General features: G+C 42.4%; 2 protein-coding genes across 2 annotated transcripts; one reads left to right on the top strand and one right to left on the bottom strand.

The window, feature by feature from the left end:
• The first annotated feature begins 1,227 nt into the window (after window positions 1–1,227).
• Window positions 1,228–17,570, top strand: aco1 (aconitase 1, soluble). The gene is made up of 21 exons (XM_084344574.1): window positions 1,228–1,323; window positions 3,045–3,177; window positions 3,263–3,431; window positions 4,374–4,511; window positions 4,666–4,735; window positions 4,827–5,010; window positions 7,399–7,538; window positions 7,673–7,844; window positions 8,208–8,308; window positions 8,485–8,601; window positions 8,972–9,131; window positions 9,213–9,348; window positions 11,363–11,447; window positions 11,816–11,972; window positions 13,166–13,290; window positions 13,382–13,486; window positions 14,320–14,462; window positions 14,624–14,771; window positions 14,903–15,025; window positions 15,740–15,925; window positions 16,012–17,570. The coding sequence occupies exons 2-21, from the start codon at window positions 3,069–3,071 to the stop codon at window positions 16,126–16,128; spliced, it is 2,685 nt and encodes an 894-aa protein (XP_084200700.1). The 5' UTR covers window positions 1,228–1,323; window positions 3,045–3,068; the 3' UTR covers window positions 16,129–17,570.
• A 2,349-nt stretch (window positions 17,571–19,919) lies between these two features.
• On the bottom strand, window positions 19,920–25,204 carry paqr9 (progestin and adipoQ receptor family member 9). Its single transcript, XM_084344897.1, has one exon. It carries the CDS (start codon window positions 24,306–24,308, stop codon window positions 23,148–23,150), a length of 1,161 nt encoding a protein of 386 aa, XP_084201023.1. The 5' UTR covers window positions 24,309–25,204; the 3' UTR covers window positions 19,920–23,147.
• Between the last annotated feature and the right edge of the window lie 1,726 nt (window positions 25,205–26,930).

Below are 26,930 nucleotides of genomic sequence, written 5' to 3'. Positions count from 1 at the left end.
TCTAAAAGAGGGTAAATGTTCATGTAAATCCACCTCAATATACCCTAAAGTGTAAAACAAACTATTCATGACAGCACACATGCGTCATCTCCCAACCATTCCGATCCCACAGTGCACAAATCCATCCACAGAATTTAAGTATATATTTTTAGTCTTAGCCAGGGCCCTTAAATTGATGGGGCCCCTGAGCTGCAGCCTGTGCATGAATCTTATCCATCCAGGGACTGATAATAGGCAGATGAGCCTTGTGTGCTGTCATGAATCTAACAGTCTGTTTTAAATGTTCAGTACATGTTCCTTTTTGAACCAAAGGAATATTTTTTACTCTGAGTCCATGTCATCAAAAAAAGACGAGAAATTGCAGATTGATGCTGAAGGTCCTGGTGCAGCTCATAAAAATGTCCAGTAGGTGGTGCTGCTGCGGTCATTACAGCTGCTAACCCTAACCCTGAGATTTATTATGGCCTTGAGCTAGATCTTCCAGTTAAATTTACACCAGAACAACGCATAAAAAAAAATCAGCTCTGATAAAGAGTTGAATTCTAATGTCTATGGTGTTATGCTAAATCTTATTTGTCAATATGTCACACACTTAATAGGTACTTTGGTTATGTTGCACTACATACATTACTGTGCTTAAGAGGATCGTCAGTTATACTTTATATTTAAATAACATAAGGAGCAGTAAATAACCAACAATTTATAATGTGAAAAAAATAGAAATCTAAAGTTTAAGTCTTCTATAAAAAGCTCTCTCAAATTGAATTGGAGGCTGTTCATGAACCTTTTAGATTGATAAATGAAATAATACACCAAATATAGCTTGACCACACAATAAGATAAACAATTGTACTACTAAACTCGACATTAGGTGAATCTAAGTAGGTTGATCACCCCATAAAGAGAAGAGAAGTGAGGAAGGTGTGGTCTCAAATGACGTTTCTGATAAGGGCTCTGGCCTTGAAACATTAAACACCTTTATTTTGAAATACATAGTTGTTACTATATTACTGCAATATAACTTTCTACACACTGTCAATTCTTTATCTTCAAAGGTGGTAGGTACAGATATACAGAATAGATGAAATATTGTTAAGTTACAGAGAAAATTAAGTTAAATGTTTTGTAGTCAGAGTTGTTCTGTATTGTTTCAATCCAGAGGAGATGCTTTTATTGCGAAGGAAATTGTGGGCGGAAGTGTGATTGTTGTTGCTGCTGGCGGCGGAAGTCAGTGTGTCTGTGTGAGTCAGGTCACTGACAGAGTGTAGTCAGTCAGTTACTTGTCGACCGTGCTCTGCGGTGTCTCCTCTGCTGCACACACAAGTAAGTTATTAAAATGCTCCGAGATTGACTCAACTGTCTTATTAACTGTGCGTCAGTAACGTGGCATAGTTAGCTAACGTAGGAGAACCTCTCTCTGCTGCTGTCATGCAAAATAGTTGAGCCGTAAGCTAGCTGCGGTAACTTTGGCTGTCAAATTCAAAACTGCTTCGCTTTTATGCCAAGTCATGCTTATATAAAATGGGAAAAGCTACTAGTGATTTTTCTTAGACTGTTCCCTTCTCTTTGTGTGTTCATCCAAAACGTATGCATTTGCAAATGTTGAAGTTTGACCACACAGCTAATGCTAACTTACGTCAGAGGGCCATGTAAGGGTAATGGAGCATTAGGGAAATATGAATGAAGCAAGCAGGACAGGATTAAGTTTCTTAACAGAGGTTAAAACAACGTCAGTAATAGTATTATATTTTTGAATTTTTTAGAAAAGGTTTAATTCTTAATGGAAATGTTTGGGCTGATTTGTTAAAATTGTATTTTTAATAATGATAATAATAATCTGAGGAATGTAAACATGTTTTTCATTAGAAGAAAAACAGGAACATTCCCACTCACCCCTTTTAACTTGTCCAGCCGGACAGGAACATTAAAGTGTGGATTGAAATTTAATTTGAAAACATTCAACAATTTAAATGGTCAACAGAATCTGAGTGACAGTTCGGATGTGTGTGTGTTGTGTTGTAAAAAGGTGTACTAAAGTTAGCATGCTATAACCAGCCAGCATGCTAATCAGCATCAACACTCTCCAAACTCTGAGTCCGGACTGCTAGCTGCACGGCTAACTGAGCTAACTAGCTAACAGCAGCAACAGTTAGCGATTACAAGCGGTATGTCCTCCTATTTGTTTTGAATTTGACAGGTGGTCAGTTGTCACATGCTGTACCTTCATTAAAAGAGACTTTCTGGTGAAAGACATCGTAAACAATGCCACAAATCTCACCAGATTTACACTTCCTGGTTTTGGTACTTGATATTTTTTGCTATGGACACAGCTGGAAGCTGGAAACAAAAAATATATCTGCTCAACACCCAGCACTAGTCTTTATTAATTCATATACAAATGCATGCATTATGACTGTTTCATAGTGTGGCATTTGACACATGTCTTAAAAGGAAAGCACTGCTGGTTGTAGGAGGCGTGTTACGTCACAGTGTCCTCATAAATTGACTTGCACTTTAACTTACCTGACAAATATGTGGACATTCAGGATGTGACGGCCCCTTCAGGTGCTCTTTTTATCAGTTCACCTTTAACACAGATAACATCAAGGAAGGATCGTCATTGTAGTAGACCAGGATTTGTCTGAATTCTTATTCAGTATGTGTTCATTTTCTGCAAGTACAGCTTCTGAAACATGTAGCTACATGTTTCACAGGCACATTTCACAGTTTAAAGTTTTACCAGATTGCTGGTGAGATTTAGCGTTATGTAAGGTTTGTAAAACATGAGCCAAGAGTTCAGTAACCTCTAGCTGTACCGACGCACGTGGACTGCAACCTCAGAGGCTAATCCATTTCCACACTGAATATGGAAAGACCTCAGGTTGTAGTCCAGATCTAGAATTAACCCTGTTTTCGCTGAGTTGTGTGACACAACATCCCTTTTCTCTATAAAGAGAATATTTGTTCCATTTCATCATTACTTCTCTGCCATTTATTATATGGTGTTAAAATCAGGCTTATATTGATTACATTTCTGCTTTTAGATTTGGACTGACACATAGAGGAGGATGTCTGCGACTGTGAACAATCCCTTTCAGCATATAGTGGAGCCTCTGGACCCCAAGGACCCAAAGCAGCAGTTTTACAATCTGTCTAAACTTGGAGATCCCAGATATGGTAACAACAGATATGAAACCTCTTTTCATAGCATGAGTTGTATAGTGTATACTCCAGAGAGGTTCACTGTCCGTCTGTTCCTCAGACCGTCTGCCTTTCTCCATCCGGGTCCTCCTGGAGTCTGCTGTCAGGAACTGTGATGAGTTTCTGGTGAAGCGCTCAGATGTGGAGAGCATCCTCAACTGGAAGCAGACACAGACTCAAACTGTGGAGGTGCCGTTCAGACCAGCCCGAGTCATCCTCCAGGACTTCACGTATGTGGACACTATTTATCAGTCATATCAACCATTACTTCATAGGTTGTCAATATTGGATGAATCACTGTTGTGTGATACAGCTTTTTTTTCTTAATCTACCCATTTGTCTCTTGATTAATTAGTCTTTTTTTGTTTTCTAAAAATGTCAGAAAATGGAGAAAAATGTCGATCACCCAAGATGACAACCTCAGATGTCTTGTTCATTACTCAGCCTGACAAGTCAACAAAATCAACTGACTAAATGTAAAGACAGGAAACATTTCACACCTATTCTCCTTATCAAACAGAAAAATACAACTGTACACCGACTGAATTCAATTGTCTCTCTTTTACTGAACTAAGACGAGCTTAGTCCCCTCGTTGACTCATCGTTATACACACTTCATTCAAACTGGACACAAACTAAATCAAACTCACCAAAACAGTTTTGGTTTGTCTTTCCACAATCACCTGTGGTGTGGTCCAAATAAATCCTCAGTTTACCGAGTAAGATGTGAAAATATACTGGCTCTACTCGCCGTTTTCACCTGCTGCTGATGTCCAGCTCTTTCTCTCCTCTGCTGCTTCATGCCTCTCCTGTCCTCGCCTGCTGTATATTCTCATCCCCGGAGTCATAGTCCCGGCCAGAGCCGCTGTAAATCACCTCCATACTGTCCAGGCAAACTCCAGTCAGCTAATAGAGCTACTGAGCTCCAGGGCTATTTGAGCTAATCAGCTAACGGCAGCTAGCTACAGGGAATCATACAGTGAGTAGTTAGCGGTAATGATGCCCGTTATAGGTCATGGAGGTACCTTCGTTCTGGCCTTATATGACAAATGATGCCTTTAGTGATGGTATTGATTTCAGTTTTGATTCAATGAAGTCCTGATGATGATGATGATGATGGTGGTGATGGTGATGGTGGTGGTGGTGAGCTAACACCCTCTGACTTGTCGCAGTGGTGTCCCAGCTGTGGTGGACTTTGCTGCCATGCGTGATGCGGTGATGAAACTAGGCGGTGACCCAGAGAAGATTAATCCTGTCTGCCCTGCTGACCTCGTCATCGATCACTCCATCCAAGTGGACTTTAACAGGAAGTAAGACCAGGTTCATCATGCTCTTTCCACCATGGCACCATCAGTCCATAGTTTCTGTGTTATTCTCCACATCGATTGAGTGTGATCATCACCTCTGTTTGCTGAGGCTCTAACACTGTAATGCCGTTTTATTCACTGGCTCTTTTCCCTTCAGGTCTGATAGCCTTCAGTTAAACCAGGACTTGGAGTTTGACCGCAACAGAGAGAGATTTCAGTTCTTAAAGGTATTTAATTTGAACAAGCCCAGTTTATGTGGTGTCTTCATGTCTGATATGGATTTTTTTAACCCTTAAATATATTGTCTGTCCTTCCCAGTGGGGCTCTAAAGCCTTCAGAAACATGCGAATCATTCCTCCTGGTTCAGGGATCGTTCACCAGGTCAACCTGGAGTACTTGGCTAGAGTGGTGTTTAAGTACGATGGGTATTTCTACCCCGATAGCCTGGTGGGCACCGACTCACACACCACAATGATCGATGGACTGGGAGTCCTGGGCTGGGGTAAGAACAATGTCTCATCTACTGTATATCTGCTGCTCAGCATTGGACATTCAGCTCTGAGTTACATGTGTCTGTGGAGACTGTTCATAGTCATCAGTGAGGGTTCCAGTCAAGAAAAAGTTGTGCTCAGAGCCAAGCATGTAAGCCGATCAGTCCTTTAGTGAGTTAACTTTCACACTGACACTATGCTCCCAACTTTATACGCTGTCAACAGTCACTGTAGAACTGGCATGCTTAACCTACTGTGTCAGAGGCATGACCAGAGATCGGAGGCAGGGTTACCTGGTCAGCAGCTGGGCATGTTAGTTAGGATGGCTAAATGCTACACAGGGAACACAAGAAATATTTCTCTGAGCATGATGTTTCCCTTGTGATCACTCTGTTTGGCCTTGTGCCCCACTTTAAAACAAACAGTCATGATCTGCCTCGCATCCTGATTGTTTACTGTGGCTAGGACCAGCACGCTAGTAGCATTACAACAAACTGCAAACTGATGGGCGAGGGGTTACATACACGTCACACACACAGACCATGGAGTGACTCCTACACTTCAACACCGCTGAACCACCCTGCAGTGTTTTGCTGCAACGCTGCATTTGGTCTGAATGCAGCTGTAGGGAGAGGTTGGGCTCTGAGAATCAGTCTCCAACTGTCCACAGCTGACCAGTGAGAACATCTTAAGGAAAGCTTGGATTAAACTTCCCAGACGAGCCCCCACATGTTCACAAAATAATTAATGTAAAAACACATAATGAATTGCATTGATGGCACAGACAGGGCTGCTTTGGAAAACACTGGTGGCTGCAACTTGACGATTGAACATTTAAGGGGAACTACCGTTTTTTACAACCTGGACCTTATTTCTAGCATAAAATACGATCATTTACTCACCCAGATAACTTTGGTGTCATTTGGAGTCGTTCGGACGAAATTAGATCCAGTGGAGCGCCGCTATATCCATATAATGCGAGTGATCCGGGCACCGAAGCGCAGCCTCTATATAACGCATTATCTGCCACGAAACTAGTTCATTTCACCAATATTTTGTCATGATACGCTAGTGCTATTCCTGAGTTGCCTGGTATCAACATCTGAGGTCTGTAGGTTGACCTAGCAGTTTAGCCTAGCTGCAGCCGTCTGTTGTTCTTTGGCCAGCTGTTCCTCTCTCTGCCTCCGCATCCTCCTTTCAACGAGCTCCTCATCCGTGTACTCTGGCTCAAAACGGTAAGGACGTCCATCATAAACAAAGTCATCGTCCACCACCTCAGAATCAGAAAAATATTCAGCCATGTTGCAAAAAACTAGCAGTAGCCAACTACGAGTAAACAAGCCGGCTGTCACGGGTGCGCGCGGCTTTCAGAGATGACATCATCCAGGTCAGAGGTTAGTAGGTCAACCTACAGACCCTGGATGTTGATAACAGCCAACCCCGGACTCAGAGGGGAATAGCACTAGCGTATCATAACAAAATATTGGTGAAATGAACTAGTTTTGCGGCAGATAATGCTCATAGAGGCTGCACTTCAGTGCCCCGATCACTCGCATTATATGGATATACGTGGCGCTCCACTGGATCTAATTTCGTCCGAACGACTCCAAATGACACCAAAGTGATCTGGGTGAGTAAATCATCGTATTTTATCCTAGAAATAAGGTCCAGGTTGTAAAAAACGGTAGTTCCCCTTTAAGCACAAAAAAGTCCACTGCATTTTCCATATACTCCACACAGACATCACTGGGTCTTAATGAATAAACAACTGAATGAGTTATAGCTCTGCTGTATCATTAGGTGATCTTGACACATTGTAAACACACACTGGAAGAGTAAATGTTGTCACAGTAACACACCTGCGTCATGAGGACAATGTAGGCTGTGTCTCAGCCTCTCTGTCGTTTTACAGTTTAAAATGTCCCAGAGCACTTTTGTATTTTCTGTCATTGACCAATTATTCAATTGGTGTAATTGAACTCTCTGCAGTAGATCAAGTTACTATATAGATGTTTTTCCACATCATACATTTTCTCCATGGCTACAGCACACAAGCCTACTTCTTGTTTGCAATTGGCCAACTATTTAAAATGCGCAATAATAAAGAGCAGAGTGTATAATGGAATAGTGGTATTACAATGTAATTGTAATGTAAAAGGCCACACAATTTGTGGCTGGCTGGGTCCCTGCTGGCTACTTTTTCTGACTGTCTTCCTTCTCTCTCCTCTGCTCTTTGTACTTGTCCTTCTCATGCTCTGCTCTACAGTTGATATTCAGATTGTGTAATTTTAGTTTATCCCTATCAGCCACTCATAACATGAAAACATGTGATTAAATTGATTGAACTTTATTTGAATTGATCTTGGAGCTCTAATAGAGATTGGTGGTGTGACCTTCAGGTGTGGGTGGAATTGAAGCGGAGGCTGTAATGCTGGGACAGCCAATCAGCATGGTACTGCCTGAGGTGGTGGGATACAAGCTGAGTGGGACCCCAGACAAGCTCATTACCTCCACTGACATCGTCCTCACTGTTACTAAGGTAACTAGAATCACTTTTACACACTTACAAACGATTTACCAAGACACCATTCACAGTGCAGTTTTCAAAAACAAGAGCTATGCAGAGAATATTTGATTGTATTCAGTGTTAATGGCTTCCCCTTATGCTCTCAGCACCTCCGTCAGGTGGGTGTGGTGGGCAAGTTTGTGGAGTTTTTTGGCCCCGGTGTCGCTCAGCTGTCCATCGCAGACAGAGCCACCATTGCCAACATGTGTCCAGAGTACGGAGCCACAGCAGCTTTCTTCCCTGTGGATGACGTCAGCATTCAGTACCTGGAGCAGACAGGTGGGTGCCGAGCTGCAGAGTTTGGTTTAACTGTAATGTCCCGAACTGTGTGTGTGACCTCACATGAATGCGGATGAAAATATTCACTTCTAAATGTTTCATTTAGCACCATCTATGTGCACAAGATTAGATTTTCCACGATTTGTATTTTTGTAAAACCAGCTTGTACCTCCTACAGCAACCCAACATCTTTCCAACATTCCACAAATGCAGAAAACTTAACAGACAATACAGTACTGCTACAGAGTTCATTTGCATTGTTCAATAACTGACTGGAGATTTTCACTTAAATGGATACGTCACCTCTCTGATTTATCACCAGATATTATTTTCAGAGTTTGTCTCCGTTTGTTTGTTTTGCAGGGCGAGAAGCAGAAAAGCTGGCTTACATCACAAAGTACCTGAAGGCAGTGGGCATGTTCAGAGACTACAACAATGTCTCACAGGATCCAGATTTCACTCAGGTCAGGTTTCTATTACAGATTGTCCAGCATATAAAAGCAAAACATGATTCATTTAATCATAACACTCAGCCATAAATGTATATGCAGAAAAGAATGACTTACCAAGGTATGTGTGTGCACAGGCAGATCACAGTGAAGCAAAGACATGTAAAATGAACCACCTCTCTCTCCCTCAGGTTGTGGAGCTCGATCTGGACACAGTGGTTCCATGCTGCAGCGGTCCCAAAAGACCCCAGGACAGAATCCCGGTGTCCGACATGAAAAATGACTTTGAAACCTGCTTGGGAGCAAAGGTATGTATCAGCATATTCTCATGCATCAAGTTAAGAAAGGATTATTTGTCCCACGAAATGCAGCATGCTCCTCAGGCTGCGTTAAAAGACTAGTGTGAGAAATAAGGATACTGCATATAAGATAAACAGTCATGACGGGAAACATGAGACTATGGTAAGTAGAAAGCCACAAAGTCAACAATCAAATGTCTGTTCAGATACATAATCTTGTTTTGGTATCCTTACAAAAACTTCAGTATTGGCTGAGCTCAGCAAAGACGATTCAAACTGTACCCTGCCCTGTTCTTTAGTGAGAGCTCTAGCTTGTCTCCATGACTCCTCGGGGCGTTGGTTGACTCCACTCATGTCATTTTGTTCTGTGACATTTCAGCAAAGTTTCAAGGGTTTCCAAGTGGCTCCTGAGCGTCACAGCACTGCGGTCCCCTTCCAGTTTAATGAAAAAGAGTACACGTTAAGCCACGGCTCAGTGGTCATCGCTGCTATCACCAGCTGCACCAACACCAGCAACCCATCAGTCATGCTCGGAGCAGGTGGGTGGACAGTACATCTATGAACTGTGAGTGTATCCCAGTCAGGGTGGAGACTGATTGGACTGAATGCTATTCTTCCAGGACTCCTCGCTAAAAAGGCGATAGAGTGTGGCCTGAGCGTGAAGCCGTACATAAAGACCAGCCTGTCACCTGGCAGCGGTGTGGTCACCTACTACCTAAAGGAGAGTGGTGTCATGAAGTACCTGTCTCAGCTGGGGTGAGCTGCTCAGATTACTCCTTCAGTCAGATGTCTTTATGTGTGGATCATCCCAAACATGGAAGAAAAGACACAGTATGTGTTGAGGGCAAAAGTTTATTCTTAACCGTGGAAAACTGGAGGTTGACACACAAATGCAGTTGGTGAGGACCACTTGCTAGCTTTTTCCCTCACCCTTGAACTTAAGTCTTCTTACAGTTGTAGTCAAAAGTTTACATACACTTGTAAAGAACATGTACATCATGGCAGTCTTGCCGACTCTAATTATTCTGTCTTACCTGGATGTAAACTTTTGCCTGAAAATACCTTTTCTTTACCTGAACCAAAGTGCTTTTGTTGCCTAAACACAACCACAGACTGGATGTGAACCCTAGACTCTGGTATTATGTTAGAAAACAATTTTTAACTGATATCTTGTTTTAAACTTATAGATCTCAATATCTAATATATAATATGATATCATTATATAGAGTCTTGAATCACGCATTGATCGGGCTTTAATTAAACAGCAATGTATACACTGATCAGACACAACATTAAAACCTCTGACAGGTGATGTGAACATTGATCATCTCGTTACAATGCAATGTCCTGCTGGGAAACCTTAGGTCCTGGCACCAGCCAGCAGGACAGTGAAACTGATGACTAAACCTGCACAATATTAAGCAGGTGGCTTTAATGTTGTGGCTGATCAGTGTGTATATATACAGTATATCATATAGGGTTGGGCTGGTGTTAAATCTTACATATCGGTTTGATATTAAGTGAAACACTGGACAGGACAGTATATCAAATTTCACCAATAGATGTCACACTTGAGTCAGCAGCCCCTCCTGAGTGGAACATAATGAGCTGCCATGAATGGGAGGGTAGTGGCAACACAATCCACCAGGACGACTGTGACACATCGTGTTTTTTTTTTATTCTTTCCTGCAAGTGTTTCACATTAAAAGCCCTGGTAGGAAATTCCCACTGAAATGTTGGGGGCTTTTAATTTGAAACAGATACAGGAAATGTTGACTATGTATTAAAAGTGCAATGCATTTACTGTTACAGTGCAGAGGGGAGCACATCAAACCAAGGCTCTGTAGTATAGTGTGCACAACTCGCAACTCTAGTACATCACCAAATCATAGAGCGGCGCCACCCTGTGGTGCTAAGCTAATCAGCTGTCCAGGGCTCCTGCTAACTAGCTTCATGCTGCTCGGGCTCTCAACCTACATGTGACAAATGCTGGTTCTTGTCAGTTCGCATAATGTCAAACAGGTTTAAGCTCGACACTGGACCGGCAAATCTGGAAACCTACCCCACACTAATATCATGGTATATAAAATATTCTTGGACAGTAATTGAAACAGTATTTACAGATGAAAAGAGACAGACGGTAGTGTCTGTGTTGTCTAAGACAGTGAATTCAAAGCCTTTCTGGAGCCACTGAATCACTAAAAAGAAATAAGGCTAAAATGCTTCATCAAAGTGAGTATCAAAGACCATGATGAGACTGAGGCAGAGTTGAAGTGGGCTCACTGCAGTCATCAGTAAAGTTCTTATTATAAAGTGGAGCAGAGTTCACAGCTCTGCTTTTACACTCTGGCAGATTGTCAAGCATGTCCCATAGTAAAACAGTACATCACCTCTTTGATACAAGTGTGACACGACCAAGCCTCGCTCCTGGCTCTTGCGGGATGTTTGGCTGGTTGGTGAACACAGTGTTAGATAGTTTGCTCCGCATCAGTTTCACCACATTCAAGTAAAAATGTCTGCTCACTGTATATATCGTCATATTGTCCAAGTCATGTACACAAATAAGTTTATTTTGTCACTCTACCTTGAAGTATTCACAGTCGCACTGTTGCATTAGTACTACGTGACGCACAATACCAAGACATTGCAGCAAAGATGTGTTTGACCTTAGCACTACACTCATGTATCTGTGCAGTCAACTGAAGTTATATGAAGCTCTTTGAAGATCATGTCCAACCGTTGTAAACAATCATTTTATCTTTCCTGTTAGCTTTGAGGTTGTTGGCTATGGTTGCATGACCTGTATAGGCAACAGTGGGCCGCTCCCAGAGCCGGTGGTGGAGGCCATAACTCAGGTACCAAGAGGCTGTCTCCACATCCCTGCCGCTTCATTTCATTTCTCTTCAGGCCCTTTCGCTTCATTCAAATGTTTTCTTCTCTTCCCAGCATTCTTCATGCACGCTTGTCCTGTAGTAACAGGAATATTGTAGGCACTAAACCCACCTTTGCTTTCTTTATTTCATTGTACATGTGTATAGTGACAATAAAGGCATATTCTATTCTATTTATTTCTGTTTGCATGCGCTTTTACTTGAGTTTAAGTCTTTCTTCACTCTCATTTTTCAAGTTATGTAGATAAACAGTGATACATTTCAAAATATTGTATCTATATTTTCTTTCTTACTTTTATAATTAGAGTTTTTTGCATTGATGTGTGTTTCAGGGGGACCTGGTTGCTGCTGGTGTGCTCTCAGGAAACAGAAACTTTGAAGGGAGAGTCCACCCCAACACCAGAGCAAACTACCTGGCTTCTCCACCGCTCGTCATCGCCTACGCGATAGCCGGCACTGTGAGGATAGACTTTGAGAGAGAGCCCATTGGTGAGTAGGTATATTTTGAGAGCAACCAGCACATCTGAGTGCAGTTGATTGGTGAAGACGTGGCCAGTGATCATCATCTTGACATGGAACCAGTCTGGGACATTTTATCACCGTGGTAACAGAGTTCAGTACATCAGGGTTTAACCCAGTGTGTGTCTGTAAACAGATAGAATTATAAGTGCACGCTGCAGCTAAATGTAGAATCTAAAGGTTGCTGTGTGTCCACAGTGGGTGGACTGGCTCCAGTGTGTCTCTGGATTTAAAAATGACATTTGCACAGACAAATCTGTTACAATCTGATTGGACAAAGTTGACATTCAAAAAGATAGCCTACAGGGTTAGCCTATGAGTCTGAGACTGACTCATGTGGTTGCAGTGCAGTCTGAATGTCAGTTCCAGCACATGACTGGATATCTCAGTCCCTTCAGTGGGGGGGGTGGGGGGGGTGGGGGGTGGGGGTGTTATGGTAAATGGCAGTTGCTTATCTTGAAGTCCAGCTCCACCCCTAATACTCGCATTGGCTTTCAGAGTTGTCGCTTTGTGGCAGAAGGGGCCTGTTTCACCCTGTGCCAAGACCCCCTCGTCCTTGTTGCACCTTCCCAACAATGTCGGCATGCTTGAGTGCAGCTTTTGCCTGCTGGACTACGTCAGCTGGACACCATTTCCTTCCTGCTGCTCTAGTTGCCTGGATAACTTTATCCCAGGATTCTAATTCAGCTCAGTTCTCTCACACTTAATTCTCCAGCCGGCCCTCAGAGAGGCAGTTCCAGGCTCCTTTGTTATACAAGTAGATGCTGCCTAGAGATGTTGGCAGTCACAGCCACTTCTTCATGAAGGACCGGACTGTCCTCTCAAGTTTTTTAACTTGATTGATGGGCACCTTATACAGTATACAGACACCAGAGTTTGAGTTTTTGTCGATGGTCTTAATGCCCATCTTCTCTTCTCTTGACTTGGTTTACATCCCTGAGATTTGCATTGTACCAACACCCCAAGCTCTTACTTCTAATACAGTAGGAATCAAATATTAATCTACGCTGACTTCTGTTCTACAAGCCTCCCTTCGTCTGTAGAAATGCTGCTAGAGTTGCTTGTCTTTATCTTTATATGGGCCTGTACATCAAGGTTGAGCTTGAGGTTTAAAACAGAGGCAGTCGATAATTTAGCCCTCTGGTTTTCTGTCTCCTCTGTAGCCATTAACTGTGACGGTAAAGAGATCTTCCTGAGGGACATCTGGCCCACACGGGAGGAGATCCAGGCTGTGGAGAGAACCTTCGTCATCCCGTCAATGTTCAAAGAAGTCTATGAGAAGATTGAGGTAATATATCCTTTATCTGTTGGCAGGAAAATTAGCAAGTCCCAGCAGTGTGATACAGATGTGTGAATGACATCAATTCTTTGTGTTGCAGAACGTGAATGAACGCTGGAACTCTCTGGTTGCTCCCTCTGACAAGCTGTACACCTGGGACCCCAAATCCACCTACATCAAGTCACCACCGTTCTTTGATGGTTTGGTAAATACACAAATCAATACATCTTCCCAAACTTGTGCAACTACTACAACTACTACCACTGCTAGCAGATGGAAGTGCAAACTAATAGAAGTTGTATTTTTCAATGATCAATGATCAACTTTTAAAATCCAGTTTAAATGTCCATGTTTGGAAATGTTGAACTGCCATCAAAGTGCTAATGAAACTGACAAACATTAATCGCAATGAAAATGGAGCCTCTGAGAGCGGACCAGAAGTGTGAAAGCAGCAAACTTAAAGAGTTTTATCATTTGTATTTTAGTAGGTTCACTGTTAAACGAAAAACATTGAAGTGTCATTTTATTTTTTATTATTTTCATGAAGAAATTAAGTAAGTGCTGCTAAAACAGTTAATGGTAAGTGTCTTCTTTAAATCTAAGCCATTAACTATGATTATCTGATGTTAATCTGATGTTTAAATAGGCCACCATGTGCACACTACTTGACAATTAATAATTATATATTATAATAAGTGGACTTTGGAGTCAAAATTTTTATCTTTTATGATGTTTTTTTTAGCTGATTTCTTCTCATAAATAAACAAATGTAAATCTGAGAATTCAGTTATTGGTAAATCATTTAATTTGAATGTTTACTGCCCTGAACTTGTTTCTCTTACTGCTGCTGTTATTACTGTTTTTATGTTTTTAATAGGAGGGCTGCTGCTGTTTATTACTGTTATTCATTACTAGTATCTCCTCTACTACTGAAGATTATTCATACAATAACGTAATATTATTCTGGTTATTGTTATTGTGTTATGTATTATTTTGTGTAATGCTGTACTGTATCTTGAATATTTTTTCTTTATTCAGACCATGCAGCTGCACCCACCCAAGTCCATAATGGACGCCTACGTGCTGCTGAACTTGGGAGACTCGGTCACCACAGACCACATTTCACCTGCAGGGAACATCGCCAGGACCAGCTCTGCAGCACGCTACCTGACCAGCAGAGGGTGAGTTGCCCCAACCAGTTGAACTGTAGAGGGGTATTAGCAGCAGACTTTGATGTGTGTTTTGTCTCTTGGTTCATTTTCAATGAAGCATGTGAAGTGTAAATAGAGCCGAGCTGACAGGCAACAAGCAGTCACTCTTGAAACTAACTGTGTTTTGACAGTCTGACTCCTCGTGACTACAATTCATATGGCTCACGCCGAGGTAACGATGCTGTCATGGCCAGAGGGACGTTTGCCAACATCCGTCTGTTTAACAAGTTCCTCAACAAGCAGGCTCCACAAACCATCCACCTGCCAACAGGAGACACGGTCAGCACCTCTCTGTCACTTGCTAACTCTGCAGAAGCTGTGCTGTCTGACTGAAGTCACTCTGATCTCAACTAAATGCTTTTGCCTCACTCGTCTTTGTCTCACCCCGTAATTTTTCCCTTTTTGTCCAGCTGGATGTGTTCGACGCAGCAGACCGATACCAGCAGTCTGGAGTCCCTCTGGTGGTTCTAGCAGGGAAGGAGTACGGCTCAGGCAGCTCCAGAGACTGGGCAGCAAAGGGCCCCTTCCTGCTGGTGAGCATCACTAAAGAAAACGTTTCTCTATTGTGTGAAGGATGTCAAGCTGCACTTCCATCACACATCACATTTTCCTCGTCAGCAGATACAGTTTGCTCAACTGATTGAATAAATGTATGATTCCAGAGGGAAGTAGATTGACAGTGGGTGCAAAATGGGACATAAAAAGAACAAAAACAAGTCACAGACACATGATACTACCCCGTACAGGGAGGAGGAGACAGTCACAATACGATACAGCACAGAGCTACAAGTACTCCACAGAAGAACGCTGTAATCAGAGCAAAAGTGCATTTGATTTTTGTTTTAAAATACGAAAAATTGAAATACAAGGCATCTTCTGTACTTCATGGTTAAAGAGATGAGTGACATTTAACAAATGGGTTGATATAAAATGTTCTGTTTGGCATGATATAAAATAGAAGGCCTGTTTGTTCACATACTGAGACTGTATGTGCTTATTCACAAGACAAGTCATTACCAAGGGAGTAACATGAACACTGAGACCAGAATAACAAGCAAGACTTTCTGCTGACAGTGAATTTAGTTTCCTCAACCATCAAGAAGTCAAAGCACCTTTTGTAAATGAGAGTAAATACAGTTGTACTGAGGATAGCTGAGTTGTCACTGTGTGAAACTTTGGTCATGTGACAAGTTGTCTTGCTGGAAAGAGCCGAGTGTTGAAGTTGAAGAATTGTTGTGTGTCTTCAGGGCATTAAGGCAGTGATAGCAGAGAGCTACGAGCGGATCCACCGCAGTAACCTGGTCGGGATGGGAGTGATCCCTCTGGAGTATCTCCCCGGAGACACCGCTGACAGCCTGGGACTGACCGGCCAAGAGCGCTACACCATCATCGTCCCCGAGCAGCTCACGCCCAGGATGACGGTGGACGTGAAGGTCTGTTACGTTCTTGTAGAACATGAGCCATCGCTCCGCTGCTGAGGTAATCTAAACCCTGATGTTGTCTCTGTCTGCCCTCACAGCTCGACACAGGGAAAACATTCCAGGTGCGGATGAGATTCGACACTGACGTGGAGCTGGCATATTTCCACCACGGAGGCATCCTCAACTACATGATCCGCAAGATGTCCGAAAACTAACAGCGCAGCACAGGAGGAGAGAGAGTGGTGTTTCTGAGTGTCAGCTGCAGTCCCACATGGTGTCACCGTAGTGAGCTAACAAAGAATACCGTCCAATAAGAACCCAGTCAGTGTCTAAGTTTGATGCCAAGAGCCACAACATATATCACAATACTGTCATTTCTGACAATGCTGCTACTTCTTTTAATTCCATAGCAGATGATATATATGAGATATTAATATTGAGATGATTTATGGTCACAGGATTACTTCATTCATCAGCAGCACTTTACTTCTGAACCAAGGCAAATGATTCCTCCAGTTTATTACATCTTGGGTCCAGTTTTAATGTGTTACTGTATCTACAGCTGGGTTTAAAACTGTGTGTCTTTGATATGCTTTGGTACAACAGCTATGGCAGAGTCATGGCAACAGGCAGTTTTTTTACACTATTCCACTGAACAACAGGTGGCAGTAATGTGCCAAGATATGCAGCAGTGTGCCAACAATCAGGGAAGGAGTAACTTGTGAACGATGCAGGTTTGACACTTGTTTTATGAGGAAGTAAATGCATTATGTTTGTTAGAGCTGAAGGATGCGGTCAGTGTGTCTCGCTGTAATGCAGTAATGCAGAACAGAAACTTTGTTCACAAGAAAACCACAGGTTCCATCTTCATCCACAGCTTAACACAGTTTAACATAGCCACACAGAGCTAATACCTGCCCTCCATGTGAAACATAACAAAGCATTAAGAGTGGAGGTGTCAGTAATATACTAACAATGCACATCCCTTGCTAGAAATGACCCACGGTGTAATAAACCAGAATTAAACTCTTAATCACAACATGGACAAGGAGTCCTTGAAATGCTCAGAATGAAAATGAATCTTTGAACATGTAAGTGGTGAGGGTATGACTGAAAGCTCCAGAAAAAGACCCAAAGGTGAGGTGTTGGTGATCATGATAATTGGATGTGATGAACCTCTTCATCATGAAGAAAGAAATGTAGTGTGACCTGACTGAGAGAGTAGAATATTACTGTGATTAAAAGACTGTATTACAGTAATGTTTCTCTAACATGGCAGCACTGATTTCATCAGACTTCCCCCCTCAGGTGTCACTTTGGTTCATTGAAATCCTCTCTGCAGTGTTTCTCCCCTCCCTCCCTCCCTCCTGCTGGTTCTTCAGACATTCCAACCTTTATCCTAAATCTGCTTTTGTCAGTGTGTCAGGTTAATGTCATTGACTGCCTTAATGACTGAACATGTGATATCTTATGTCTTAATGTCTTAATGTTTTTGCTCTTTTACCCTGCAACACTCGTCATTTTGATTCTGAGACTGACAAAATCCAGTTTGTGTTGAATTGTTCCATGTTCCTTACTCATTACATGCCTGAATACATTACATTACGCCACAAACTACTGAAAAGTAGAATAAAATGTGATTTTTCCTTTTGGAATAGTTTTCTTGTCATTAATTCATTGTTCTGTAACACTTTGTAGTAACCATCATAAATGAATGGTAAAATAATAGATAATTAAACTTTAGTTCATAGTTACAATGAAGTGTTTTATGAACCATTATGAAACATCAGCTGCACCTTAAAGATGCATTATGTAAGAACTGGCCACCTCCTGACTTCATACCCCAAATGAATAGGGACAAGATATCACCATAGTAACCACAAGTGTGTAGTTAGCTCAGTTAGCCACGCAGCTAGCGGTCTGGACTGGAAGCTGGGGGTGGTATTACATGAAAGCAGAGGCCAGGGCTAGCTGGTGAGCATGACATCAACGTTCTTTTTTTACATTCTGTTCATTTTAGTTCATTTTTCTAACCCCTTTTTCAACTAAACCTATTACAGACTGCACCTTTAACAAAGCTTGAAGCTCGTCTTCATCTGCCGTGTCTCTGCAGAGCTCTAAACTTCAAACACCAACACAGTCACAGGACTATATTGGAAAGCTTTGTTTTAATACACTGGAGAATATGCACCTTGAAACAGTCCCCACAAGCTTTTACAGTCCATAAATAGTCTGCAGGCTGTCACTGGATGACTTGAAAAGAACTGTCGAAAGTTTGGAGGATATGGTTGTTTTTAAGCTGCTCTGTCTGCAGCAGGCTGCAGTGTTTGAAACAGTCGACGTGGGGAGGAGAAGTGAGAGCCTGATGTTGTCTGTGATGTATCTGCACACTGAGTGGGAACAGTTTCTGTCTCGTCTTCATTTTACCAACTGGACGATGCACTCAGGAGGTTTAATGAGAGGGAACATATGAAATGTCATCATTGTTTTATGTCAGACACACTAAACACCATGTCCAACTCAAATGCATCATGCGTTTCATCTTCGTCCTCCTCCTGCCCTCCTCATTCATTACTAATAACCCAGCAGCCTCCGCTCTTTGAGACATGACGGGTCAGTAACAGTACTGTACTTGAGGAGGATTTTTCAATTTTATGTTGCACCAGCCGTCACAGTGGGAAGCGACACAGGGATGAAAAAAGCTGGTGTGGGGAAGGAGTGCAGTTTTTACATAAAAGCCAGCTGCACGTGTTCCCCACAAGGTCCAGCACACCTACAGCATGTGCACGTACTCACACACAAGTGCACAAAGGCCTGAACTCTGCAAATGGACAGAACTCATTTGAAAACATTTGAATTATTCAAACCTTAGACAGCCACAGACTAAAAGTTCCCCTAACCTTTAAAGTCTGAAAGTCTCTAGCAGCGCTAGCAGCTGTGAGCAGCTGCTGCTCGCTACACTACAGACAACAAACCAGCAGCTGCTTCAGGAAATCTGATGCTTCACTTGGTTAAACTTCTGAAACAAAATCTTATTTTCTGTCCTTTCAACAATGACGAGATGAATATCAGTCTCATGTTTGAACATTAAGTCAGAGGTCAGGATGTGGTTAGCCTAGCTTCGCATAAAGACTAGAAGTAGAGGGGAACCACTAGCCTGACTCTGTCCAAAGTTCAGAAACACACCTACTAACACTTCTATTTGACACATCTGATTTCTATTAGTCTGTTTACAAAGAGACATTAACATTTGTTGTGATTTTAGGCAGAATTTAGAGCTGGAAGCATTTCCTGACTAATAACAGATTATTCATCCAGCCAGCATATTGAGTGTTTGTTAGCAGACAGGGTTGCTTAAGAAAAACCAATGCAGAGTTAAGTCGCTGGGGGGAAACAACCCTAACTATGCTATTCCAATAATATTAATAACTTGTGCCGCTGTAGCCCTCAGCAGTGACACATGATGCAGGTCAGCCTACAGCTCATGTGAAATCTAGTCTGTTGTTGGCGGCTGATCTCCAGTAAATAATTCAAACTAAGGGAATGTTAGACATAGCCACAGTAACATTAACCAGTGATTGTTTGAGCAAAAATGCCAACAAATTATCCAAAGATCTGGAACCTCAGTTCTCAATGGTATCTATGTCCCTGATTGGGCGTCATGTTAATTCTTAGAATGTAAAATTTAGCATGTAATGGCGTAATGTTTGATTAATAATGATTATCTAGCATGTTTTTATTTCTATTTTTATTGTGAAATGTTGTTGTTGTCTGTCCAAGTTTGGACCCTCTGGTGGTGCTAGATGAAAATTGAGATCATGAAAGTCTTTCAGATTCCTCCTCGGGATATCGTGAATATATGTGTGTCAGCTCACAGCGGAGTCAAGTGGACAGTAACCAATGCTGCCAGCATCACTGACAACACACCAGGTGTCTCATCCAGCCACACCCAGCTGACACTGATGATGAACCTCTACACCACAGAATAAATGACTCGCCACAGTGATCACAATTCTTTGCATAATTTATTCAATAAAACTCAAATCACCCATATTAGTATTTGATACATTAATCAACATAATGGAGGGTTTTCACTATTTCAACATTAACAGGCAGATTCTATGATCACCCTCCACCTCCAGTAATTCATAATTTAATGTGTAAATAATATATTAGCATCCTTCTTCAGTCACCCCTGAGTGCATCACTAGGTAAGATACAGTAGTCTGTAAGTCTAACATTCACATACTGAACACTGCTTTTACATTGATTCAAGTGTGGCATCCACCTTCTACGAGGGGGAAAGGACGAGGTCGGTCTCAACGATGGTTCTTCTCAGTGACGAGTGACACAAATGCTCCAGTGAGGTAGAAACATCGCTTCAACATCGTTATCTAAGGACTCTGATGTTTGATTAGAAAGCGCTACCTGAACCTGAAATAATACAGTACTGCAGGGCTGAGCCTTAAAGGAACATTTTGAGGAGCTTTAGAAAAAGCTTTAAAGTGCACCATAACAGCATGATTATCACAACCTCTCTACATGTACTCCGTCACATATCTATCTAACATAACATACAGCTCGGATCAATCTTGTCTTGTGCAAGTGAATGCCTCGAAATATAAGTAAATGTGCAGATATGAATAGAATACAGTGGTGATCATAAACATTAACCAACATATTACCAACAGTTAAATGTGCTGTATGAGAAGCAGCTCACAGTTGGAGATGTGATGGACCGCTCCACAGGACGAACCAACCAACAGCATGACAGATAACATGAAAACACGGAGAAAACACACACACACACACACACACACGTCATGGTCCATCTTCAGTGTGCAAATTAACACTGAGCAGAGGAATTCTTTAAAAATGATATATTCTTATTTCCTCTTCCCTCGTCTGGAGTTCAGTCAGTGTCAGACCCAGTTCCTCTCAGACATTGTTTTTTAGTTTATTAAAGAGAACTCAAAATGAGCGCTGTTTTTGTCAAATTAAACAAATCTATAAATGTTGTGGACCACATAATACCTTACATTCACTTGAGTATTTGTCATTTTTCAGTCGGAATATTAGAATGTTTTGCACAACCCTTAAGGGCAAAACTTTTGCATTATTTTTTATACGTCACTGACCAGACTAATGCGACTCATTGGCTACAAAGAGGGGCCTGCGTCCAGATTCAGCGCACCATAAGGTTCAGTTCGGTCGGCCAGATGTAGATGTCGGCCAGACTTATTTTATGATTTTTTTTTCAAAAAAATATATATGATGCCACTATACTCTTTCTTTGCCTCTTCTCTCTGGGATTTGTTTATCTATACGAAAAGCACGACGAACATGGACGTAAACAATTGGCACCGTCATAGAGAGAAAAAGAGAATTTCATAAAATTGAATTAAAAATAACCAAAACCAAACCCGGCCCAGGTCCACAGCTTTACGCAACAAAATGGGGCCTGTCGGCTTTGGGTCATTGAGTAGAGTTCTATAAATAAAAAAACACCAAGACAGACAGGACAGCAGATGTCTACACGGGCGTTTTGACACAGCTAACATTTGTGCAGAGATAACTGCCAACAATAAGGCTTCATGCAATTAGAAGTTGAATATAGACATGGTAGTTTCTCCAGAAATGTTTGCATCTAATCCACATGGTTAACTCTAATCCCAGTTTGTGCCTCTCATATATTATTATTTCCAATCACAGACGTTGGCATCTGTTGAAATGATAAATATCCTATGATCTGTGAAAACACAGAAGCTCCTTACAAACGTTTAATGCCGTTTGAAAGAAAGTCCTGAAAAATGACATGTTATATATTTTTTGTCCTTACATATCTTATGTGCTGAAGATTAAAATAAAAATCTTTTTTTGGGCACTTCGGGGCCTCCTAACTGGAATCATTGAAGTTATACTGAAAATACAACCGGCTAAGAAAACTACTAAGTTGATCTATCTGTCAAGTGCAAATCTGTCCAGGGAGTTCCTGATGTGTAGTACAACTACAATATTGCCGTTATTCCATCTACCACTTTTACAAACTATGGCTTTTGCTTGGAGGGGCTGCTGTACATCACATGACGTGCATCTGTACATCACATGACGTGTACATCAGCCTCTGGTTTCATCGTCCTCATCTCATCCATGTTCACAGCGCCAGCCTTCAAACTGGAGCTGTGGCTGCCATATTATTTTTTGAATGATAAAATATTACTAACATGAGCCATCAGTGTGTACCACTTCTGTGCGCTCCACACAAATCCAGAACACTTTTCATACTTATTAAAAAAACGATTTACACCACATTTAATCTGAACTTAAGCACTCTAAGCAGTGTGAACATAATCTATGAGGAACTAGTCATCAGTGTAATGAAAATCATACACAGCAGATGTATTCACGCACTATGAATACATTAACCCAACAGAACAGTTCAGCAGGACATGGTTATGTGCTTCGGAGATGTTTTAGTCCTTTGCAGTTAAAAAGCGAGCATGGCTTCTTAATGACAGGGCGAGTTTGAGCAGCCCCCTGAAAGTGCTCTGCGGAAACACTGATATGAGCTCTCAGTTATTTCTGTTGCGTCGCCAAGGCCACCGCACTTCCTGCTGCAAGGGTCACTTGGAAAGAGAGAGGAAATGAGGCGCGAGTGAGTGAAGGTATGTTTAACAAAGGTCAGAAAATAGGATTTGTTCAATGTGAAACAATGGGCTCGACTGCGGCCGCAGCACAGACATTTCAAAAGATCCAGTCGGAGGAAGGGGAAGTGCAACAGGAGGAAGTACTCGACAACAGATGACACATATGGTCACGCTGACATTTAAACCACATTACCCAAATGTTATATGGAACGTGTGTTCTCCTGGTTACCAACATCTTTCCTCTGTCCTGAAGTGTACAGTCCCTCGAGGTAGTTATTATCATCAGACATCCTGTTGGAACATGCTGGAGCAGCTCTGGGGAGAGAACTGGCAAGGTCTTTCAATATCCACTCAACCAGACAGCCACCCTGTGGTGAGCTCAGAATATAATCCTCTCATCTCTCCTTGTCCCCAATTTTCCCCTCTGAAAGCTTGTAAAATGCTCCCAACGGGGCTGGAACATACGACGGACTTGAAATCGGAAGGGAAATATTGTTCGAATTGTGCGCTTCTCTTAGTGACTTGGCTCTGTGTGCATGTGCAAATCTTCCTTCACAGTCAGGACGATTAAGAAAGTATTTTTGTGATCAGTGGCATTTCAGGTGTTTCTTGGGGTGTTCCTTCACTAGCTGGTCTCTCTGGGGTCCGTAGATACAGTTGGCACACCAGGAGAACCACACGATGATGGAGATGATGGTGGTCTGGAGGAGGAGCATCACCCCATAGGTGGAAGCTATGGTAGGTCCAGGTAGGCGGGCCATGGTGGCGGGGGGCAGCAGCAGAGTCGGGCTGAGCAGGATCGCCCTCACCTCAGCCTTGATCATGTGGAGTTCGTCGAGGATGGACAAAAAGGTGCAGCAATGGAACCACTGGTGACTGTGCCCCCAGATGTCGAAGCGACCCGGGGCTAGCCGCTCAGGGAACTTGCTGATGTTGAAGACGGCAGACACCAGAAGCCAGAGGCAGTGGCGATAGAAGAAGATGGAGGTGGAAGTGGAAGCAACGAAGGAGGGGGAGGTGGTGGAGTAAGGCGATCTGGTGAGGAGGCGGTAGAAGACTGGCGTGGAAGAGACGAGGAACGGGAGGAGGAAAACAAAGGTTCGGATTACGTATCGATGCTTCCTCCACCTCTGGCGAGTATTACAGCAAGACAAGACGCAAATGATTGCCACAAAACATGCGGACGGGATGTAGAAGGTCTCAAAGAACACACTGAACTCTGGAATTGCATAGGACGATGTAGGAGCCCCTGAGGGTTCATTATTCGGGTCCATATGGGAGCCGTTGTGCCCTCCAGTCTCCACAATCCCTGCCCGAGGATGGATGTAGTAGTAGTAAGCTAACGATGAGCCCACAGTGTAGGAGCTGATAGTGCCGTAATCCACAAAGAAGCAGACTTCTCTTACCACCAGAGACATGGAGTTGAGCAGGTGGGCCATGCTGCTCGCCATCAGCAGACAGAACACGCCGATATAGTAGTTCCACAGCGGATAGAAGAACGGGGCGTCACCATGTGGAGCACCTTCCCAACCAAACACCTCCACAAAATAGTAGGAAAAGATGAAAACTGGGAGGAAGTGTGTCCAGAAGTTTCCTGTTTCATTAGTGGGCCTGAACGCCGACAGTAAGCACTCCCTCAGGCTGTAATTCGGGAAGCGGTAGCCAGTCAGGATGAAGTTCTCTATGACCCGAGGCGGCACGTCTGTGTGCCTCAGAAGAGGTAACGGCTGGCCACAGTCCAGAAGCATGACGGCCGCAGTTTATGTTGCTGGACAGCCCAGGAAGTCTTTTTAGATCCGACTCTTCAGTTTTTATTGCTTGGCTGTTGACTTTATTGCTGGTCAGAGTAAAATTGGTGATTATAATCAGACAATCTTATGCTTATGAGTAGATAAGGCATCTGCGGGCTGGTTCACTTTGAAAAGACCTTTCAGCCCTGCTCTTCCGTGGACCTTTGAACCCGGGCTCCACTCCGCCTCGTGAGCTGTGTACTAATCCACAGAGCAGAGCTGCTGGCCGGTCAGTGCACTGACAGAGTGCAGGACCCTGAAGCCTCGGGCCCCCTGCAGGGTTCGATTTTCCTTTTGGTTTCCTCCTGACCCAAGCGGTCAGCAACACATCCAGAACACAATGCCTTCCATACAGTGTCTCCTGTTCCCTTATTCTGCATTAGACACCGGCTGCAGGGATGTTCCTCTTTGTTCAGTCATATGCACATTCACGTGTCTTGTTACACACAGTACTGCAGCAGCACATCAACACGAAGGTCACTTATTACAATGTAACAAGGTCTAACAGGACGTCATGTCTCCTGTATCCATACAGCACAGCGTCCATTAAGCTCTCAGCTATTTAGGTCATCCTGGCGTTGAGCACTATATCAGGCTGCTGCTCCTGTTGTCCCCGGTCCATCAGCCCGTGTCCACGTCCCACTTTCAATTCATCCGCTTCCCATTCCGTTACAATGCGGGGCTCTGCGGAGGAGAATAAATCCCCGGGCTTCTGAAGAAAAACGTTGTCCTTTAGTCCTTTAACACAAGGTCACGATGAAAAACGCCATTTTCTGACCGGGTACTACAGCACATAGTGTCCGCTGCTGCCGAGCCGTCAGTCTTGTGTCCTGTGCTGCTGGGCCAGCCGGCATTTCAACGACACACTGCGCTCAGAGGACTGCGCCGTGACAGGTAGCGTCAAGTTACACGCGCCTTTATAGCTGGATTTCCGGTTGAGAGTTTCAAACTAAACTGCTGCTTCAACGTTTGCTAGTAGCCAAATGGATGTGATTGATGTTTGTCATTTTCACCAAACCCTTACCAATCAAATAAAGTTGCTTTAATAAAAAAATAAAATGAAAAAATAAAACTGGACCTTATCTTCCTGCAGCTTATGTTCCACTTACCTTTACTCCTCGATACATCAGCATTTTATTTTATTTACCTCAGTATTTTATTTTATCTTATTTTATAAATACTCAAGCATTTTATTGAATATAGTATTTTATTGTTTTTTGTATATTGTATATAGTACTATCTACTGGCATGGCAATATAATTCTCTACAGTTTTGTCAAAGTAGGATGTACCTTGAAGCCATTATGAGTATTAATTTATGTAATCATCAAATGCAAGAAAAAAATACAATATGATTAGGCCTACTATTTACTATAATAAAAAGGGAAAACACAATGTTGAAAAATTTTGATAAAAATATACACAACAAGATGATTGTAAAAATGTTAATTGTGAAAGACAAAACAGAGAAATGGAGTCAGATGTAGGAGCAACTAGGACGACACATAAAGTCACATATGCAAACATATTTGAGGACATTTCTAACATATGGTAAATTTGTCTGATACATTTTTAACATGCCACAAATGACCTTTGTGTAGCCATTTGTGTGTTATTAGCTTTTTAGAATATACAGTCAAACTAAAGGGGTAATCTAACCACGTTTGGTCAATCTTTTGTAAACACAAATGCAAAAAAGCAGCAATGTGTAATATATATAGGTAGCAGCTAACATTAGAGTAATGGCCAAACATGTGTTGTTTTTCTTGCATTCTGAATTGTTGCACTGAAAGGCTTGGAAAATTACTGTGCTGGAAACTGGACTTTGAGAAGAAAGAAAGAAAGAAAGAAAGAAAGAAAGAAAGAAAGAAAGAAAGAAAGAAAGAAAACCGGACACTTTTATTTTGAAGGCGAATTCACTTAATTTCCGGTCCCGTTCTAGCGTGCCTCGCGGCAGTTTGACGCAGATGCAGATCACTCAGATCTGACACTCTTCTGTCTCCTTTCCGTCTTTGCAGGTCTGTGTTAGTGACGCTCAATGAAGAAACCAAGTGAATGTTGCAGAACGTCAGGAGTAAAGCCGTGCCGTGCCGTGCCGTGCCGTGCTAACGGTCTTTCTCTTATCTGTTTAAAATGCACGCTCCGTCCTGTTGAGTAATCCTGCCAGAGCACCTCTCTGCGCCCCCCTCCCTCCTCTCCTCGTCTGTTTCCAGTGTAAACTGCCTCATCACACACAGTGTTCATGATGCGACAGCAGCAACATACAAGCAGAAGTATATGACAGTCACTGTCCTGTTGTGTTACCTCACAGCCCTGCAGGCTGTTGACAGGCGCTATTATTATACAGTGTGATCTCACTGCATGTTAAAGAGTTTCCTGTGTTAGTTCTCTGTACTGTAAAGAAGTGGTCTACTCTGATAACTGCTTGTTTATTCAGATATGGAAAATACCTATTTCTGAGTTAGTATTACTACTTCATTAATAATGTTAATATTAAAATTCTGACTTTGACTTCTGATTTTTTTCTCCAAAACTTTAAAGAGAATCTCCAGTCTTAGCATAGCCAAGTTCTGAGAAGTTG

This window comes from Pagrus pagrus (genome assembly GCF_965226575.1).
Source record: "Pagrus pagrus genome assembly, chromosome: 22".
Lineage (NCBI taxonomy): Eukaryota > Metazoa > Chordata > Actinopteri > Spariformes > Sparidae > Pagrus > Pagrus pagrus.
The sequence above is the reverse complement of the archived record's forward strand: the minus strand, read 5'-3'. Positions and strand labels throughout refer to the sequence as shown.

Excerpts from the sequence above, each read along its gene's own strand:
- paqr9 (XM_084344897.1), bottom strand. The coding sequence starts at position 24,308 with ATGCTTCTGGACTGTGGCCAGCCGTTACCTCTTCTGAGGCACACAGAC.
- aco1 (XM_084344574.1), top strand. The coding sequence starts at position 3,069 with ATGTCTGCGACTGTGAACAATCCCTTTCAGCATATAGTGGAGCCTCTG. Across the intron at positions 11,973-13,165 it reads CTTTGAGAGAGAGCCCATTG|CCATTAACTGTGACGGTAAA; the intron begins GTGAGTAGGTAT and ends TCTCCTCTGTAG. Across the intron at positions 14,463-14,623 it reads CGCTACCTGACCAGCAGAGG|TCTGACTCCTCGTGACTACA; the intron begins GTGAGTTGCCCC and ends GTGTTTTGACAG.